General features: G+C 39.6%; 1 protein-coding gene across 50 annotated transcripts in view; it reads left to right on the forward strand.

Moving 5' to 3' along the window:
• The window catches only part of CPLANE1 (ciliogenesis and planar polarity effector complex subunit 1), a 169407-nt gene extending 152003 nt beyond the window's left edge, over nt 1–17404 (forward strand). For 37 of the 50 annotated variants that reach the window (XM_078365594.1, XM_035291656.3, XM_035291658.3 and 34 more), the window contains 6 exons: nt 3312–3370; nt 4003–4170; nt 5467–5588; nt 9796–9885; nt 15191–15369; nt 15847–17404. In XM_078365594.1, the coding sequence (XP_078221720.1) occupies nt 3312–3370; nt 4003–4170; nt 5467–5588; nt 9796–9885; nt 15191–15369; nt 15847–16023 (795 nt within the window). In that variant the 3' untranslated portion in view covers nt 16024–17404. The remainder of the gene's footprint in view (nt 1–3311; nt 3371–4002; nt 4171–5466; nt 5589–9795; nt 9886–15190; nt 15370–15846) is intronic. The other 13 variants (XM_035291663.3, XM_078365571.1, XM_078365575.1 and 10 more) reach the window with 2 other exon arrangements.
• Nucleotides 17405–20585: the final 3181 nt, after the last annotated feature.

Genomic DNA, 20585 nt, shown 5'->3' on the forward strand with positions numbered 1-20585 from the left:
AAGCCCTGGATATCCTTATTGATTTTCTGTCTGGTTGATCTGTCTAATATTGACAGTGGAGTGTTAAAGTCTCCCACTATTATTGTGTGGGAGTCTAAGTCTCTCTGTAAGTCGTTAAGAACTTGCCTTATGTATCTGGGTGTTCCTGTATTGGGTCCATATATGTTTAGGATCGTTAGCTCTTCTTGTTGTATCGATCCTTTTACCATTATGTAATGGCCTTCTTTGTCTCTTTTAATCTTTATTGCTTTAAAGTCTATTTTATCAGAGATGAGAATTGCAACTCCTGCTTTTTTTTGCTCTCCATTTGCTTGGTAAATCTTCCTCCATCCCTTTATTTTGAGCCTTTGTGTATCCTTGCCTGTGAGATGGGTTTCCTGGATACAGCACACCAATGGGTTTTGGATTTTTATCCAATTTGCCAGTCTGTGTCTTTTCATTGGTGCATTTAGTCCATTTACATTTAGGGTTAATATTGTTATGTGTGAATTTGATACTGCCATTTTGATGCTAGCTGGCTGTTTTGCCCGTTAGTTGTTGTAGATTCTTCATTATGTTGATGCTCTTTAGCGTTTAGTGTGATTTTGGAATGGCTGGTACTGGTTATTCCTTTCTATGTGTAGTGCCTCTTTCAGGAGCTCTTGTAAAGCAGGCCTGGTGGTGACAAAATCTCTGAGTACTTGCTTGTTCACAAAGGATTTTATTTTTCCTTCACTTATGAAGCTCAGTTTGGCTAGATATGAAATTCTGGGTTGAAAATTCTTTTCTTTAAGGATGTTGAATATTGGCCCCCACTCTATTCTGTCTTGTAGAGTTTCTGCCGAGAGATCTGCTGTGAGTCTGATGGGCTTCTCTTTGTGGGTGACCCAACCTTTCTCTCTGGCTGCTCTTAGTATTTTCTCCTTTATTTCAACCTTGTTGAATCTGACAATTATGTGCCTTGGGGTTGCTCTTCTTGCAGAATATCTTTGTGGTGTTCTCCGTATTTCCTGTAATTGAGTGTTGGCCTGTCTTGCTAGGTGGGGGGAATTTTCCTGGATAATGTCCTGAAGAGTATTTTCCAGCTTGGATTCATTCTCTTCGTCACATTCAGGTACACCTATCAAACGTAGGTTAGGTCTCTTCACATAGTCCCACATTTCTTGGAGACTTTGTTCATTCCTTTTTGCGCTTTTTTCTCTGATCTTGGTTTCTCGTTTTATTTCATTGATTTGATCTTCGACTTCTGATATTCTTTCTTCTGCTTGGTCAATTCAGCTATTGAAACTTGTGCATGCTTCGCGAAGTTCTCGTATTGTGTTTTTCATCTCCTTTAATTCATTCATATTCCTCTCTAAGTTATCCATTGTTGTTATCATTTCCTCGAATCTTTTTTCATATCTTTTTTCAAGGTTCTTAGTTTCTTTGCATTGATTTAAAACATGTTCTTTTAGTTCACAAGAGTTTCTCATTATCCACCTTCTGAAGTCTAATTCTGCCATTTCGTCACAGTCATTCTTCGTCCAGCTTTGTTCCCTTGCTGGTGAGGAGTTTTGGTCCTTTGTAGGAGGCAAGGTGTTCTGGTTTCGGGTGTTTTCCTTCTTTTTGCGCTGGTTTCTTCCCATCTTTATGGATTTATTCACCTGTCGTCTGTGTAGTTCCTGACTTTTCAATTGGGTCTCTGAATGGACACCCAGATTGTTGATGATGAAGTATTTCTGTTACTTGGTTTTCCTTCTACCAGTCTAGCCCCTTCGCTGTACGACTGCTGAGGTCCACTCCAGGCCCTGCTTGTCTGTGGTGCACCTATAGCAGCTGCAGAACAGTGAGGGGTGCTACCAGTTTCTTTTTTTGCTATCTTTGTCCTGGAATGATGCCTGCCAAATTTCAGTCTTTTGGATATAGAGGGGGTCAGGGAGCTGCTTGAGGAGACAGTCTGTACTTTATAGGAGTTCAGTTGCTGAGCTGTGAGCTCTATTGTTCATTCAGGGCTGTTAGGCTGCTATGTTTAATTCTGCTGCAACAGAACTCATAAAAAAACCCTTTTTTTCCCAGCTGCTCTTTCTGAAGGGGCTGGGGTTTTATTTTTGAGTGTCTGCTGTGCTGTCCTGCCCAGCTAGGAGGCAGTGTAGTCACTTTTTGCCTGCCGAGGCTCTGCCCTGATGGTGTGAGGTTCACCCTGTTGCTGCAGGCTCTGCCCTTCTGCTGCGGTCTCTGCCCTGCTGCCATGGCTACGCCCTGCGGCGGAGTCTCTCTATTGTACCGGGTTGCCTTGGCAACGGCAGGCTGCGTCAGCAATGGGCGTGTACCTCAGTAGGGGCTGATTGCCTCGGTAATGGCAGACGCCCCTCCCCCACGGAGCTGCGTTTTAAGGGAACCTCCTCACCGGGAGCATTTGGAATCGCTGTTTTGTTTGTCGCACTGCGCTACCCCAAACGCTGTCTCCCTGGGATTTCCTGGGCTGGCTCACTGTCCATGTCCCGTTCAGTCTCAATTTCAGCCCTCTCAGGTCTCAGTTTGCCGGTTCAACAGGGCACCCGTAACAGTGCGCTTTTGTATGGAGCTCTGTGGAGCGCCTCTGCGCTCCGGCGCGGGCCGCAGCCGCACCGGCTGCCGGCTACACCAGCCAAAACCTCTGCCTGCCGTCCCGTGTCTCTTTTATACCTGGGAATTTCCCCGTTCTGTGGGCAACTAAGATCCGTCTGGAAATGCGTCCCCAACTCACCCTCTCCGCGCATCCAGCGAGAGCTTCAATCCTCGAGTATCTGTTTTTACATACATAATTGTGTATGAAAAGAACCTCACATGTAACTCATACCAATAGTTCTTAATGTTCTGGAATAATATGTATGTGTCTGACATTAGTTGTTTGCTTTCTGGTGTATAACTTGAAGAGTTTACAAGTCATAGTCAATGCACTGTAGTAGGTTTCTGATAAACATTTTAAAACATAAAAATGATTATTTTAAATGTCTCATTTCTGCTTTATTAACAAGCTCTTCATGAGATTAATCAAAAGATTGAGTATAAAGCATAGGTGCTTCCACCTAAAATGTTCCTACTTTCCATTTTTAGTGCAGCCAGTAAGGTTCTCTCATTAATTCAATAAAATATATTAATTGAACTAGTAAAATAGATTTTGCATTCCATTTATGAAATTAGTTTTTAATTACATGATGTTTCAATTTAACATTTTTATGTTTTGTGCTAGAGTAGGAAGCTTCATCAAATACAACAGTGTTTTATACTGTTTTCTAAATAATAGAATTATGTCTAATGGTTCAATTATTTGGATTGAACAATAATAAACCAACTGGATATTTCTTATGCAGCTTTATATGACTTCAAGGGAAATCAGGCTCAGTCAAAAGATGAAGCATGAAAAAGACAGGTGAGTTTGGTAGCTGTAACCCTGTGCATTCTCTCTAACTTCCTTACCTGAGTCATAGATTAATGCCTTAGGAATTCTGTTTTCACAATAGCCTCTTTTTTATCAATAAATAGAAAATTATGGGAGCTATCACTGCAAGGAAAACGATGAGACTCACTAGTCTTTTTACAAATTTGCTTTCAGATATTATGTGTTTCATACAGTTTTTATGACTTTTATTTCTGCCGTTCTTCCTTTCCTTACCCAGATATGTACATGTATTTGGGAATGCTCCAGACTATAACTACAAGTACCTTTAATAATACTGCCTTATCATTTTCAGAAATCTGATGAAAGAAGGATGTGAGAAGCGTTGAAGAAAGAAAATGCTAGGTGAAATTAGCTGGGCGTGGTGGTGGGCGCCTGTAATCCCAGCTATTTGGGAGGCTGAGGCAGGAGAATTGCTTGAACCTGGGAGGCGGAGGTTGCAGTGAGCCAAGATTGCACCATTGCACTCCAGCCTGGGTGACAAGAGTGAAACTCTGTCTTAAAAAAAAGAAAAGAAAATGCTAGGTGTTCTTCAAACACTGTATTCCCTCTGGATAGATGAACTGAAAGTGACTCTTAGTAAATGATGTTTAATTTATCTACAGATTGCTGCTCTCTCAACACTATACTCATCGAATCTCACAAGCATACAGTCTGATGAATGAACTGTTATCTGAGTCAGTACAGCTACCAACAACTGCATGGAAACCATTGCCTAACAAATCAAGCCCTACTCAGTTTTCTAGATATCAACACTGCCCTTCTCCAAGAGGGTAAGACAAGGTTTGACAGGCCATTTGGCAAGATAATGTAAGGCTTGATAAGAAGAAATGTAGCACTTTCGTGACCTAAGTTCAGTGCATTTGCATTTATTTTGCCTAGAGTTATGATGATAAAGTGAAGGAAAAAAGTAACCTCATAATTATGAGGTCTTTATACATTGATAGAATCACCAAGGAAAAAGGCAAAAATTGTGTTACATTTCTCACTAAGCTTACAGAGCATGTAGGAATACCAGAAGTATGAAATTTGATATCTGTGCAGTCTCGTTTTCTTTTACTTGGTTGTTGTTAGTATTTACCTCGGTAATTCGCCTCCTGACTGCTCACCCTATTTTCCCACTTGTCATCTTCTCTCTTGCAGAAACAGCCAGTCCCCAGTTGCTTACCACTTCCCTTTCTGCTACCTGCCCCTGAGCTGCCCATTTATGCTCATTCAACTGTAGTTACTATTATGTATTTTACTTTAATCACCTGCAGAGGGCTTTGATATGAGTTAATTAGGCAGGAATTAACTATAAACATAGAATGCTGAAGAAAACTACTCAAGTATAAAATTTCTTATATATGGCCAACAAACATGCAAAGTTCTATTAATATTTGTTGGTGATCATAAGGTGAACATGAATTGGAGTACAGTATTGTTAAGAATCACCACCTATGACAAAATAAATTATTAGAATTGTAAACATAATCATAATTTAAGAGCCTAGAGGATATACTAGCAACACAAACCCAGATGTAATCAGATCATGTGTGTGTAGCGTGGAGTTTTAGTTCAAATACCAAAGATTCCTGTTGCGGCTTTTCTAGAATAAAGTAGGGATGAAATGCATATATAACTGCCCAATATATGGAGAATTTGAAACAGGGAGTGAGATAACCACAAAAAATTTTTGTGAAAAAAATGAGGTTTGAGGTATGAGATACAAAGAATAATTTGTTGAGAGTTATTATATGTTAAGTACATTACTGAGGTACAGAATAGGCAGTATCAAGTGAATGTATTAATTTGAGCTATATTTTTTGGGCTTTTTTTTTTTCCTTAAAGAGACAGAATCTTGCGCTGTCACCCAGGCTGGAGTGCAGTAGCATCACCAGAGCAATCATGGCACACCACAGCCTCCACTCTCTAGGTTCCGGTGATCCTCCTGTCCCACTCTCCCCAGTAGCTGGGGCTATTATAGGCCTGCCCCACTGCATCCTGCTTAATTTGGGCTTTTTGAAGTATTAAAGTTTATCATGATATGAGATTCTAGGAATATAATAATTATGTGATTTGTACTTTAGAGAGAATCAGCATGGTCACAGTTTTCTGAAAAATCAATCTGGAAAAGTCAAATATACATTTAAACCCAGTTGTATCCATAAGAAGTCTTTTGGGCAACCTCAAGGCTCACCTTTGCCACGTGGTAAGACTTAAAGCTTTTTTGTAAATTGTGTGATTTGGACCTATTCCTTCTTGTCTTCGAAGTTGTGTTTTCATTAGTAAACGGTATAGATCTGAATAAAAAGGAGTTCTGATTTGAACAGAATGCAAGGCATTGATAAAGAGCTGTAATTTATTTTTCTACTTTGAAGTAAGGCTCTCGGAATTTTTCTAAATGAATGCCTTTTTTAATAATAGCATTTGAACATTCAGGGTATTAGATTATAACTTTTTTCAGGAATCTGTTTCTTTTGTATATCTGGCCAAAGATGTAGGCATTGGAACGAATCAGGTTCTGATAGATGGTAGGATGAATACATCACAAAGGAGGAATGCTAAGAAGCTCAGATTGAAATAATATTATGTTTTTATCCTTTGAACATTCTTTTCCACATTTGAAGATATATCCATTATTTACTAACCTTTCTTTAGTTAATTGTGCCATATTTCAATTTTGATTATTAAAGTAAAGCAGTTATTTGTAATGTGTTTACGTATTAACAATGTATTATAATAGTTGACATGTAGTATAAATATATACATTTAAAAATGTCAAATAGGCCTGGCACAGTGGCTTATGCCTGTAATCCCAACACTTTGGGAGGCCGAGGCAGGCGGATTATGAGGTCAAGAGATCTAGACCATCCTGGTCAGCATGGCAAAACCCTGTCTCTACTAAAAATACAAAAATAACTGGGCATGGTGGCACGTGCCTGTAATCCCAGCTACTCAGGAGGCTGAGGCAGGAGAATCACTTGAACTCAGGAGGCAGAGGTTGCAGTGAGCCAAGATCGTACCACTACACTCCAGCCTGGTGACAGAGCGAGACTCCATCTCAAAAAAAAAAAAACCATGTAAAATAAAAACTAATTTATGAGTCAGGTTCTGTTTAAGTTCTTTAATTACAACCCTGTGAGATAGGTGCTATTATGTTTCCACTTTAAAGACAAGGAAACCAAGGCAGAGAAAACTAAATAATTGCCCAAGATCATACAGCTAGGAAGTGGTAGAGCCAAGATTTAACCCTAGGATGGGTCTAGAGCCTACACACATAGAACCAACACTTCATTTTGCTGCCTCAATTTAGAAAATTGAAATTTCCATGAATTCCAATTCTTTAGATCAAACTCTTTATGGTTTGATTAGCCCTTGGCTTTTTTTTTTTTTTTTTTTTTTTGAGACAGAGTCTGTTGCTCAGTCTGAAGTGCAGTGTCATGATCTTGACTCACTACAGCCTTTGCCTCCTAAGCTCAAGAGCCATCTCCCACCTCAACCTCCTGTGTAGCTGGGATTATAGGTGTATGCCACCATGTCCAGCTAATTTTTGCTTGTTTGTTTTTTTTTGTAGAGATGGGAATCTTGCTGTGTTACCCAGGCTGGTCTTGAACTCCTGAGCTCAAGCATCTACCCACCTCAGCCTCCCACATGTGCTGAAATTACACATGTGAGGTATCATGCCTGGGCAGATCTTGGCTTTTTTGACTGACAAATTACAATAAGAAAATACTGCTTTTCTAAAACTAAATTTCAAAATAGTGAACCATGCCTTTTTTTTTTTTAATCTTATTTTATACCTGATACATTTGCCACAATTAGATACATATCTAAAATTGCCAAGGTTTTAAACACCTGAGCCATGGTTTCTTAACATCTGATGAAAGTCTTGAATTATATGGAAATATGTCTTCTTGTTATATGTGTTCAATTTGAAGCCTTTATTTTCGCCTTGTACTTTGATGGTTGCTGTGGCCTTAGCTTGTCCTTCCATTAGTCTCACTTGCCCTTGCTGGATTATGCTTGAGGAGGTGCTTCTGCTACTCCTGAAGCCCTCAACAACACTCATACCCATGCAGAAACATCTAGACCCTCTGCTTTGCCTTCAAGTTATCCTTTGTGTGTTCTCCTGCTGCCTTGAACTCCTTTCCCCATAGAAACCGTGCTGCTCAGCAGCTTGTTTTCCAACCACATGCCATACTTTTGTGCCCCCTTATAAAACCTTGAAAGTCTCACTTCTTTGTCTTTGAAGACATTCCTAATCTTAATTGTTTAGTTCGTCCAATCTGATATAATCAATTCAAAATTCTACATTCTCATTTCTAAATTGAGGGTAATATTTAACCTGCATGGTTGCTATGAAAATTAGAGATACTGGTGGCTAAAGTAGTTATTTTTCTGTTCTTTGAGCCCTTACTCATATGTTTATGTCCCTCTTGAAGGACTACAACAGGCATCTTGTTAAGGTTACTTATAAACTTCATGCCCCATTCTAGATTAAATGCTTTGCAGCAGTATTCTCTTACTCATCTTCATATTATCCCTCACATTGAACAAATGAAATACTCAAACATTGAACAAATGGATAAATGGAAAAAATGGTGATTTAAGCCTTTTGTCTAAGCATAGCTATTTATAAACAAATTATGGTTCAAGGATATTAATAAGCAGGTATTATAGTATTTATACCATGTCAGAGAATAATACCATATATCTGGTTATTGTCCTAGCTAACCTGTCACTTAGCTTCCCCAGACTTATAAGGCAAAGATAAAAGAGACAGCTTCAGTGCTTGTGGATATTGTGAGTTCTCTGCCTCAGTATAGCAGGCTGTGGCTCCACTTGTTTTTGTGGCCTCTGTCACACCCAGACCCAACCATTTCACCTGTCTACATTCAGAAGTTTCAGGTCCCCCAGTGTTTGGGAGAACGGAGGGAAACTCAGGCAAGAATGATTCTAGGCCTTTTCCTAGTCAGTGATACAGATAACCTGAACTCACATAAGTCAAGTTCAGTCACTGCACATGTGGGAAGGTTAGGATCAATCAGTATTTTCAAATTCACTGCAGTTCATTTGTAAATGAAGAGTTTTTCTGAATATACATGGGAGTTTGACTGTAGGTTGCTTTCTGTCTTGTAAAGCAGTATGTAGTTTTTGGCTAATTTCTTCAGCCCTGTTTCCATACTGTTTAGGAGCTATTTCTTTTTTCTTTTTTTGACACAGGAACTCATTGTTGCTCAGATGGGAGGGCAGTGATGTGATCATGGCTCACTGCAACCCTGGCTTAGGTGATCCTCCCACTTCAGCCTTTTTTTTTTTTTTTTGAGACAGAGTCTAGCTCTGTCACACGACTGGAATGCAGTGGCACAGTGTCAGCTCACTGCAACCTCTACCCCCTGGGTTCAAGTGATTCTCCTGCCTCAGCCTCGGGAGTAATTGGCACTACAAGCTGGCACCACCACACCCAAATAACTTTTATATTTTTTAGTAGAGACAGGGTTTCACCATGTTGGCCAGGCTGGTCACAAACTCCTGGCCTTAAGTGATCTGCCAGCTTTGGCCTCCCAAAGTGCTGGGATTATAGGCATGAGCCACTGTGCTTGATGGTGTAAGCCACCTCAGCCTCTTGAATAGCTGGGACTATGGGTGTATACCAGCACACCTGGGTTATTTTTAAATTTTTTGTAGGGACGGAGTCTTGCCATGTTGCCCATGCTGTTCTCAAACTCCTGGGCTCAAGCTGTCTTCCCACTTAGCCTCCCAAAGTACTGGAATTATAGGTATGAGCCTCCACAGCTGACCAGGAATATTTTTTGTAATTGTTGCTTATTTTGTGTTTAGTTATATCAAATACAATACAAAGATTATATAAGTAGTAACTGAGAGGCACCTTAGGCATAAAGAAATAGAAGTCCAGGTTTAAAAATCCTCTAAATCTTGGTTTATATCCCAGCTCTGCAGCTGATTTTTACCCTCAGATAAGTTATTTTCAAACCTACCTCATAGAGTTGTTGAGGATTGTAGTATTAAGAGAACATTTTGCATAACATAGACAGTAAATGATTGCTATTAATCTTCGAGTTAAGAAACTAATCATTTTCTTGATAAAATTTAGCTTGACATTTTGTCTAGGTGTTTACTGCTAAGAGACTTATTATGTCCCTGGCTTCTCCAGTTGTCAGAGATGTCAAAACACATTTGCCATTTGAGAAAGGAGTTTGGTTGTGCTTGAAGGATACCGGGTTTCAAAGCAGAGTATTCCCTTCCTTTGTTTGCACTTATGATTTGCCACCTTGGTTTAAACAAGGCACCATTTATTGGGCCCCTACTGTGAGTAGGGCTTGGTGAGCAGATTCAGAGCTGATCAGGAGAAGGTTTCTGTCCTCAAATAAAGTGAATAATGTTTGTCTGTACAGGAACTGCCACTTTCACCGTACAGAAAAAAGCTGGTAGAGCCAAAGCAGTAGTAAGAAAAGCTATGCAGTCTCCAGTTACCTTCCGAAGAGGTAAGGGATAAAGAATATAAAGTTCTCAGACTTAGTATTAATTTTTTTTTTTGAGACAGAGTCTTACTCTGTCACCCAGGCTGGAGTGCAGTGGCACCATCTCGGCTCACTGTAACCTCTGCCTGCTGGGCTCAAGAGTTTCTCCTGCCTCAACCTCCCCAGCAACTAGGATTACAGGTGTCCACCAATGTGCCTGGCTAATTTTTGTATTTTTAGTAGAGATGGGGTTTCACCATGTTGGCCAGGGTGGTCTTGATCTCCTGATCTCAGGTGATCCCCTGCCTTGGCCTCCCAAAGTCCTGAGATTATAGGTTTGAGCCACCACATCTAACCCTACTAAATTTTAAAAAATGATAAATCACTCAGAATTTCAAACATAGATTTCAGAATGAAGGGTGTTGCTATGTGCTGCAGTGGTTCAGAGAAAAGGCTTTGGAGTAGCTTTATGGAATCAACCACTTACTGTGTAACCTTAGGCAAATTTCTAACCCATTTATGTATCTTTAATTTTCTCACCTGCAAAATATAGATTATAATAGTGAGGATATATGTAATAACCCTGACAGGTAAACAGGGTAACTATTATCCACATCTTACTAGGAGAACAGACTTACAGAAGTTAAATGACCTACTCAGATCTCCTTAAAACAATAACAATAGCAGCTAACAAGTATAGAGCACTTACTCTATGCTAGGCATTGTGTTCACACCTCATGTGCATTATCTTATTTGATCCTCACATTAAATCCAACAAAATCTGTGCAGTTATCCCCATTGAAAGAAATGAACTAAATTTGATAGGGATAATGATTTTTTTTTAAACCCACTCATTTGGCTGGGCGTGGTGGCTCACACCTGTAATCCCAGCACTTTGGGAGGCCGAGGCAGGTGGATCACAAGGTCAAGAGGTTAAGACCATCCTGGCCAACAAGGTGAAAGCCCATCTCTAATAAAAATACAAAATTTAGCTGGGCGTGGTGGTGTGCACCTGTAGTCCCAGCTACTCTGGAGGCTGAGGCAGGAGAGAATCTCTTGAACCTGGGAGGCAGAGGTTGTAGTGAGCTGAGATCAAGCCTGGTGACAGAGCAAGACTATGTCTCAAAAAAAAAAAAAAAAAATTCACTAACTTATATGTATTGTGAAAAATGATGAGAAATATGAAGTAATTAACATAGGCTTGGTATTATGCCTCTTTTTCTACTGCTAACTCATTACTTTGCAGATCCTTCGTTTAGTTTACCCCATCTCTTTTCACCTGTGTCTAATCCGTTTTTTTTAACTTATCTATCAACTTTTAATATTAATGGCTATATTTTTTAGAAGATCTGTTTGGTGCTTTTTCTACTTTCCCCCATGTATTTTTTCTTAAAACCCAAGCTTCTAGTCATTTGGATCAGTTTTAATCCTCAAAGCATCATTTCCTGTGCTTGTGTATTAGTCTGTTTTCACACTGCTAATAAAGACATACCTGAGACTGGATAATTTGAAAGGAAAGAGATTTAATGGACTCACAGTACCACATGGCTGAGGAGACCTCACAATCATGGTGAAAGGCAAAGGAGAAGCAAAGGCACATCTTACGTGGCAGCAGGCATGGGAGTGTATTCAGGGGAACTCCCTTTATAAAACCGTCAGATTTCATGAGAACTCACTCACTATCACAAGAACAGCAGCATGAGAGTAACTGCCCCCATGATTCAATTACCTCCCACCTGGCCTTTCCTCACAGTGCATGGAAATTATGGGAGCTACAATTCAAGATGAGATTTGGGTGGGGACACAGCCAAATCACATCAGCTTCTAAGTCCTAGGCTAGCTTTTCTTTCTTTCTTTCAAAGTCTTTCCTTTTTATCCATTATGAAATGTTTTCTGTTTACCCAATAGCAGATACCTAGCGACGTCTAGTTCAACAGATAAAATGCCCCCAAAATATGATGTTGCCTCTAAAAACAGTTGAAATTACATGTACCCTTATATTGGTTTGTTTATGAAAGCCCCAGAGATCCAGGGTTTTATGTTCTTGAAGTCATTATACTCTAGAATGAGGCCTTGCCCATAGAAAGCTGTAGGTATTTGTTTCATTGTTCAGTGGTATCTCTGCCTCTGAAAGTAAGAAATGTGTATGATTCCAAGTTTCTAGCTCAAGTGCTTAGCTAGACTGTGGCCCACAAATTGACACAAGTAGAGCAAGAAAAGAAGCAGGATTTTATTTTGGGAATGATGGCAGTAATAGGTTTAGTTTTATCATCCAGTTTCAGATTTCTCCGGCTAGACTCTGTAGACACTGTTTGGAGTTATGTTATAAAGAAACTGAGTGGCAATGCCCACTGTCCTAGAGAAAGCGTTCTTAGGGAAGCCAGTGTACTTGGCAAATTGCTTTCTCCTGTGGGTTATCTTTTTGATCTTTTCGTTACCTTTCACTTTAGAAAGTTTTCACTGTCCAGTGGTGCAGGGCACCTTACCTTGAAAAGCCTTATGCATGCTCGGTTTCACACAACTTTTCTCATATTGTATTTTTATCTCCAATGGGATATCCCAGACAAACCCTATAAAAATGCGTTATGGTCTGAAAGGAAGGAAATTTCAAAGCCATCTCTAGGTAAAGCAAGATAAGAGAAAGCCAGTGATAGCCTGTCGAGTTTTGTAATACCCCGCAGGTGAAGATTTATCCTAAAATGTAAGACTCTTAACTGTAATTTTAGCCGACTAGATTGTGGTTTGATTTTGTCATTCTTTCTAGATGACAATAGTTATGTTCGCTTCAAAAAACAAGAGTGTTGATGTCTAGATACCAAATTAATTGTAGCCAAGACGTGGTTGGGATTAGTTGATGTTTGTAGTCTTTGCTGATCTCTAGTCATATTGTGAATAGTTGAAGGAATAACTCCAGCACCCCACCTCCACTCATTCCCATCTACTTTGAAGAGGAAGCCTACTCTGTGGTTATGTTGGTTAACCACTCGTTGGTCTCTCTTTCGGTCTCACTTTTTCTGTTTTAACGGCTGTTTTCTTTTTTATCGCAGTGTTTGTTCACATAATGCATTCCTGTCATCTGCTCGTGGATTTTTTTTCCTTTATAAGGTTTTTCAAAATTTGTTCCTTATTTACTGATATAACTGTTTTAACATGGAACTTTCAGTGTCATTTCAAAATACTCTGTGATGTCTTTAAGAAGCAGAAAAAGTGTCAAATCTTTCAACTAGACCACAGCTCTCACATTGGATATTACAGTGGCAGGTGCTACCAAATGATGTTAGCTTTGTTTCATTTTCAGACTCTTGGGGCTAGTCAAAAGAAAAATCCCTAAACTGTCTATACCACTAGCCCCTTCCCTTTGGCACTAGTTCAGAAAGAGGCTTGTGGAAAGCTGCCACCTTGGGGATCTAAAATAATACTTCTATTCATATTTTACTTATAGATATGAAAATGATCTTAAAGCACCCTCTAATTATTATTCTTCCTTTACCCTAAGGAAAGGAAAATTAGGCCGGGCATGGTGGCTCACGCCTGTAATCCCAACACTTTGGGAGGCCAAGGTGGGCAGATCATGAGGTTGGGAGTTTGAGACCATTCTGACCAACATGGTGAAACTCCATCTCTACTAAAAATACAAAAAATTAGCTGGACGTGGTAATTCATGCTTGTAGTCCCAGCTACTCGGGAGGCTGAGGCAGGAGAATTGCTTGAACCCGGGAGGCGGAGGTGGCAGTGAGCCAGGATCACGCCATTGCACTCCAGCCTGGTGACAAAGGGAGACTCTGTCTCAAAAAATATATGTATGTATATAAAATACATGTATGTGTTTGACCGGGAGTGGTGACTCACACCTGTAATCCCAGTACTTTGTGGGAGGCTGAGGTGGGTGGATCACGAGATCAGGAGTTCGAGACCAGCCTGGCCAATATGGTGAAACCCCATCTCTACTAAAAATGCAAAAATTTAGCCAGGCGTGGTGGTGCACGCCTGTAGTACCAGTTACTCAGGAGACTGAGGCAGGAGAATCGCTTGAAACCTGAGAGGCGGAAGTTGCAGTGAGCTGAGATCACGACACTGCACTCCATCCAGCCTGGGCAACAGAGCGAGACTCCATCTCAAAAAAAAAAAAAAAAAAGAAAGAAAAGAAGGATAAACTACTGGATTTTAACCTGAGCATTTCTTGGATGGGGCAGTTTAGAGGTAAAAATTAACAGTGTGGTTTTGGACATGTTAAAGTTCAGATGTTGATTGCACATCCAAGCAAAGATTTTAAGAAGGGGCAGTTAGCTTTATGAGACTGGAGGTAAAGGTTTTAGAGAGTTGTCAACATGTAGCTGATAGTTAAAGCCCTGAAACTAAATGAAGTGAGCTAGGGAGAGCACAGGTGTGTTAGAAAATCCAAAGACCAGGTATGAGGGTCTAGTAAGTTCAAGGGACTGAATGTATAAGTGCTTAGCCCATACTAAATGACAAAATGTGTGATGTGATTGTTTTGGGGGCTTTATTTCTTAGCGATATCTTCAGCTTCAAGTACATAAGGTTGGTAGAGTTACAAAAGACAAAGGGGCCCAAACTTCAGCACTGTCGTACCTCTTCTCCCCTCTTTAGGTAGCCACATAACTGCTTGTTGGGGATCTGTGTTTACTTCCCATCTTACCCATGTTTTGGGTGTTTATGAAGTCACCTTGATGGGTAGAACATGCTGTGGTACTGGCTTTGAAACATTGTGTTAGGTCAGGCAGGCTCCTCTAGGGCTTTGTGCAGAGAAACCTTATTGGTTTGTGGGTTTACTAAGCTGCCTGTGGGCATTAACTGGAATGAAAGTTTCTTTTCAACAAATACTGATATATGCAGTAAGAAGGAAGAGGGTCATAATGTGTTGTCACTGCACTCACCGTGATGCCTTTGCCCAAAGGCAGATTGTAAGCCTTAAGCCTGGGTGAAGATGCCCAAAACATTGCTTCTAAGAAGTTTTCACAGACTTTCCATAAAAGACAGGGAAGGCCCAGGTCTCACAGTTCACCCAACTTTGATGTTAAGACTTCTCTACAGTTCTGTTATATCTGCGTCCTCTCCTCCTAGCATTATCTTGTCTTAGATATTAATTACTAATATTTTTCAAATCAAAAGAAGGCTGTAATTCAGTTTCCATCTCCTATACTGACAGGACAGGAATTGTTATAACCCTAAAGTGAACTATATCCAGACCTTGTGATTCGAAATTATTTACAATGTGACTACTTTGGCTTTAATGATAAAAGTCACAGTTAACAAATGAATGCATGAATCAATCAATCCCAAAGTATGCTTTGTTCTTATCCCTTAAAAGGCTCTCATGCTCCATGTCATAGTCTGCAGCATATAAAAAAGCATGGAAGTGCTGGGCTTGCACCTCAAACCAAGCACGTGTGTGTAGAGTATGAGAGAGAGGAGACTGTTGTGAGTCCCTGGACGATACCTTCAGAAATCCGTGAGATCCTTCATGAGAGTCACAATTCCCTTTTACAGGTAAGCATTGTTCTAGATTTTGTTTGTTTCATGATTGCTCTATGTTCTTCAGTTTGTTTTGTTTGTTTTTTGTAGGATGTAGAAATAATGAAAGGTTGTTAGGTCAGTTTGAAATCGTGATGCAAAGCATCTTCCCTTTTGACTTAGTATTTTCAGCATTTATTTTTCAGAATTCTCTGTGACTATTTTTTAACAAAAAATGACCAAAATGTAAGAACATGTAATCATACTACATGTATCAACATCCATTCTGCCCTGTCTTCGGATCTGGTGCCAGCATTTTGTTGTGTGAAATGATGTTCAGCTACTGTCCATCTGGATGTGCTGGGTGACAACAGCCCTATTTCCTGGTGCATTTCCTTCAGCCCTTTGATGAATAAGCAACTCTAGAATTTTTGGAAAGCTTAGTTCACATTCCACATTTTTGTTTGTTTTTAGGGTCTAGGACCACAACTGACTATCTTTTCAATTCAATAGGACTTGTCTCCAACTGAAGAGGAAGAACTGGAGCATCCTTTTGGGGTGGGTGGCATGGATAGTGTGTCTGAGAGCACTGGCAGCATCCTCAGCAAGGTGGACTGGAATGCCATCGAAGATATGGTGGCCAGCGTGGAGGACCAGAGCCTGTCTGTTCCCTGGGCCCTGGACCTGTAAGATGTGGATATCATTCTGTTTCCATGGACAGGCCAGCACCTCAGTAATGTGGTTGTGAAAATAGGGGACAGAAGCAATGAAAGAAGTAATGTGAATTTACCACCTGCTGTCATATTACTACCTGGATTAGTCATTTCAAGAGGAAAAATAAACCTTTCTCAATAACTTTGCCTTCATGGGGAAAATATTGTTTGATTATAGATGTATTAAATGTTTTTGTATTTGATGCCTCATTAGGCATAGTTTTTAAAATGATAAGTACCTTTCAAGCCAAGTTTGAATAACCTACTTTCAATAAAATCCCTCTATCTTGCCTCCTCCTTTATTACCCTCTGAGTTTGGAGAAACAACCATATATAGATGAATCTGATAGGAAAAAAAATTATCTTTTCATTGAGTAGAAAATCACAGTCTCACCTGAGAACTCAATTATGAACCCTACTTTAAAACATGTATGCAAGGTTTGGCCTAGGAGTGAAAAGGAAAACCAACCACCTTTACCAGCACTGAATTTCTAAACAAGCCAAGTTTCATGGAGGCCAAAAGATCTTCTTTCTTCTGCTCTGTAGCCTGAAGCCTTGGAGAAGAAACAGGCATGGAGGCTTTGGGTGGAAAAGCAAGGGAAAATATGACTCCAGGCTATAGAATTCTTATCTTAAATTTGTACAGAGATACAAATTTATCTCTGTACAGAGATGTAGAACCATGGTACAGAGACCTGGTTAGTTTTTGGTATTGCACTCCAACAATGTCATAGTTTTAAGAGATAATTTTTATGAGAATTGACTAAGAACCAGGACCCTTCAACCACTTCATAGTGTTTGGTGTGTCAAAGCACATCATTATATTAAAAAACTAGTAAATACCCCCCTGCTTTGTTTTCCCCAAGTATCTCTATGTGTGTGAAGCCAGATTTTATAATATGTTGCAGCAAGTTGAATGCAGAAGCAGGTATGGTAATTCAGCTGCCTTCTATTAAGCTAAACATTAAAGAGATTTGTAGAACTATAAAACAATGCCACTCTTCTTACTAAATTTTGTTTTGGAAAAGAGTTTTATATGCTAACATTATTATTTGCCAATTTGTTATTGTCATTTAAAATATTTTCTGTTAATTTCTTTTTTTGTATATTCTATGGATATTGATACATGATGGTTGAACATTTTTATGGGGTGCATGTGATATTTTTGATATGTGCATACAATGTGTAGCAATCAAATCAGGGTAATTGGGATATTCATCACCTCAAACATTTATAATTTATTTGTGTTAGAAACATTCCAAACTTTTCTTCTAGCTACTTGGAAATATGCTATAAATAATTGTCAACTGTAGTCACCCTACTGTGCTATTTGAACACTAGAACTTATTCCTTCTATGTAACTATGTGTTTGTACTCATTAGCCAACCTCTCTTCATTCCTCCCTTCCAACTACCCCTCTCAGACTCTGATAATTGCCATTGTATTCACTGTCTTCATGAGGTCAATTTCTTCGCTCCCACACAAGTGAGAATGTGTGGAATTTATCTTCATGTGTCTGGCTTATTTCACTAAACATAATGTCCTCCAGTTGCTGCATTTGTGGCTAGACAATATACTATTGTGTATATATACCACATTTTCTTTATCCATTTATCCACTGATGGACACTTATATCAATTCTATATCTTAGCTGTTATGAATAGAGCTGCAATAGATGTGGGAGTGCAGATATCTCTTTGATACACTGATTTTCTGTCTTTTGGATATATACCCAGCTATGGGATTGCTGGATCATGTGATAGTTCTATTTTTAATTATTTAAGGAATGTCCATACAGTTTTCCATAGCTGCTATACTAATTTGCATTCCCCCAGTGGCATATGAGCATCCCCCTTTATCTATATGCTCACCAGCATTTATTTTCCATTTCTTTTTCATAATAGTCATTTTAACTAGGGTGCAGTGATACCTTATGATATTCACTTGCATTTTTCTGATGATTAGTAATATTGAGCATTTTTTCATATACCTGTTGGCCATTTGTATGTCATCTTTTCAGAAATGCCCATTAAGATATTTTGTTCCTTCTGTAGTAGCATTCTTTTTTATTACTAAGTTGAGTTCTTTATATATTGCAGTTATTAATCCTTTGTTGGATGGGTAGCTTGCAAATGTTTTCTCCCATTCTTTAGGTTGTCTCTTCACTTTGCTGATTGTTTTCTTTGCTGTGCAGAAGGTTTTCAGTTTGATATAATTCTGTCAATTTTTGCTTTTGTTGCCTGTGCTTCTGAGGTTTTACTCAAAAAAAAAAAAAAAAAAATCTGCATAGACCAGTGTCCTGAAATGTTTCCCAGATGGTTTTTTTCTGCTAATTTCATGGTAGTTTCAGGTATCATATTTAAGTCTTTATTTGGTTTTTATATATGAGAGTTACGGGTATAGTTTCATTCTTCTGCAATGGATGTCTAGTTTTCTTAGCAGCATTTACTGAAGAGGAGGGTATCCTTTCCCCATTGTATGTTCTTGATGCCTTTGCCAAAAATGAGCTGGCTGTAAATGCATGGATCTATCAATAGTTCTTTTATTTTTTTGGAGACAGGGTCTCTCTTTGTCACTCATGCTGCAGTGCAGTGGTGTGATGTTGGCTTAATGCAGGCTTGACCTCCCAGACTCGAAGTGATCCTCCCACCTCTCAAGTAGCTGGGACTACTGGTGCATGCCACCATGCCTGGCTAGTTTTTTGTAGTTTTCATAGAGACAATATTTCATATTTCCCAGGCTTATCTCAAACTGCTGAGCTCCAGTGACCACCTGCCTTGGCCTCCCAAAATGCTTGGATTAGAGGGATGAGCCACTGCACCCAGCCTGTTGAAAGGTTCTTTATTCTGTTCCATTGGTCTATGTGTTTTTATGCCAGTTCCATGCTGTTTTTGTTATTATAACTGTGTAATAATAATACATGAAGAGATGGAATTTCACTCTTGTTGCCCAGGCTGAAGTGAAATGGGCAGTCTTGGCTCACTGCAGCATATGCCTTCTTGGTTCAAGTGATTCTCCTGCCTTAGCCTCCCAAGTAGTTAGAACTACAGGCACATGCTACCACACCCAGCTAATTTTTGTGTTTTTTTTTTTTTTTTTTTTTTTTTTTTAGTAGAGATGGGGTTTCACCATGTTGTCCAGGCTGGTCTCGAACTCCTGACCTCAGGCGATTTGCTCACCTTGGCCTCCCAAAGTGCTGGGATTACAGGTATGAGCCACCATGGACAGCCGAATTATGGGGTAGTATCTTTTTTTTTTTTTTTTTTTTGAGATGGAGGCTCATTTTGTCACCCAGGCTGGAGTGCAGTGATGCGATCTCACTGCAACCTCTTCCTTCTGGGTTCCAGTGATTCTCGTGCCCTCAGCCTTCTGAGGAGCTGGGACTAAAGGCGTGTACCACCATGTCTAGCTACTTTTTTGTATTTTTCGTAGAGATGGGGTTTCACTGTGTTGGCCAGGCTTGTCTCTTAACTCCTGACCTCAGATGATCTGCCCACCTTGGCCTCTCAAAGTGCTGGGATTACAGGCGTGAGCCACTGCGCCTGGCCTGGAGCATGGATAAAACCCAATGTAAAGCTAAGAATCATGATAAAACTACAGGAGCTGATAACCAGAATAACCACTTTAGAGAGGAACAAAAGTGACCTGATAGAGCTGGAAAAAAAAAAAAAAAAAAAGCACAAGAAATTCACTGTGCAATCACAGGTATCAACAGAATAGACCAAAAGGAGGAAAGTATCTCAGAGCTTGAAGACTATCTTTCTGAAATAAAATGGCAGACAACAAGAGAGAAAAAAGAATGAAGAAAATGAACTAACAAAACCTCCAAGAAATACCGGATTATGTAAAAAGACAACCTTTGACTGATTGGGTTACCTGAAAGAAATGGGGAGAACAGACCAAGTTGGAAGACATACTTTAGGATTTCATTCAAGAGAATTTTCCCAACCTAGCAAGACAGGCCAATATTCAAATTCAGGAAATCCAAAGAACCCCAGTAAGATACTCCACGAGAAAACCCCAGAACATGCAATCATCACATTTGTCAAGGTCAAAATGAAAGAAGAAAAATGTTAAGAGAAGCCAGGTCTCCTCCAAAAAGTCAAGTGCCTCAGACTAACAGCACACTTCTCAGTGGAAACCTAGCAAGCCACAAGAGATTGGGGACCAATATTCAACATTCTTAAAATTACCAATCCAGAATTTCATATCTGGCCAAACTAAGCTTAATAAAAAAAAGTAAAATAAGATCCCTTTTCAGACAAACAAATGCTGAGGGAAATACATCACCACCAAGCCTGCCTTGCAAGAGCTCCTGAAGGAAGTACTAAATGCAGAAAGAAAAAACCATTATCAGCCACTACAAAAGCACACTAAAGTATACAGACCAGTGACACTACAAAGCAACCACATAAACAAGTCTGTAAAATAACCAGATAGCATCATTATGACAGGATCAGATTCACACATAACTAACCTTTAAATGGGCTTAATGCCCCAATTAAATGACACAAAATGGCAAGCTGGATAGAGTCAAGC

The sequence above is a fragment of the Callithrix jacchus genome, chromosome 2 (genome assembly GCF_049354715.1).
Source record: "Callithrix jacchus isolate 240 chromosome 2, calJac240_pri, whole genome shotgun sequence".
NCBI classification, from domain to species: Eukaryota; Metazoa; Chordata; class Mammalia; order Primates; family Cebidae; genus Callithrix; species Callithrix jacchus.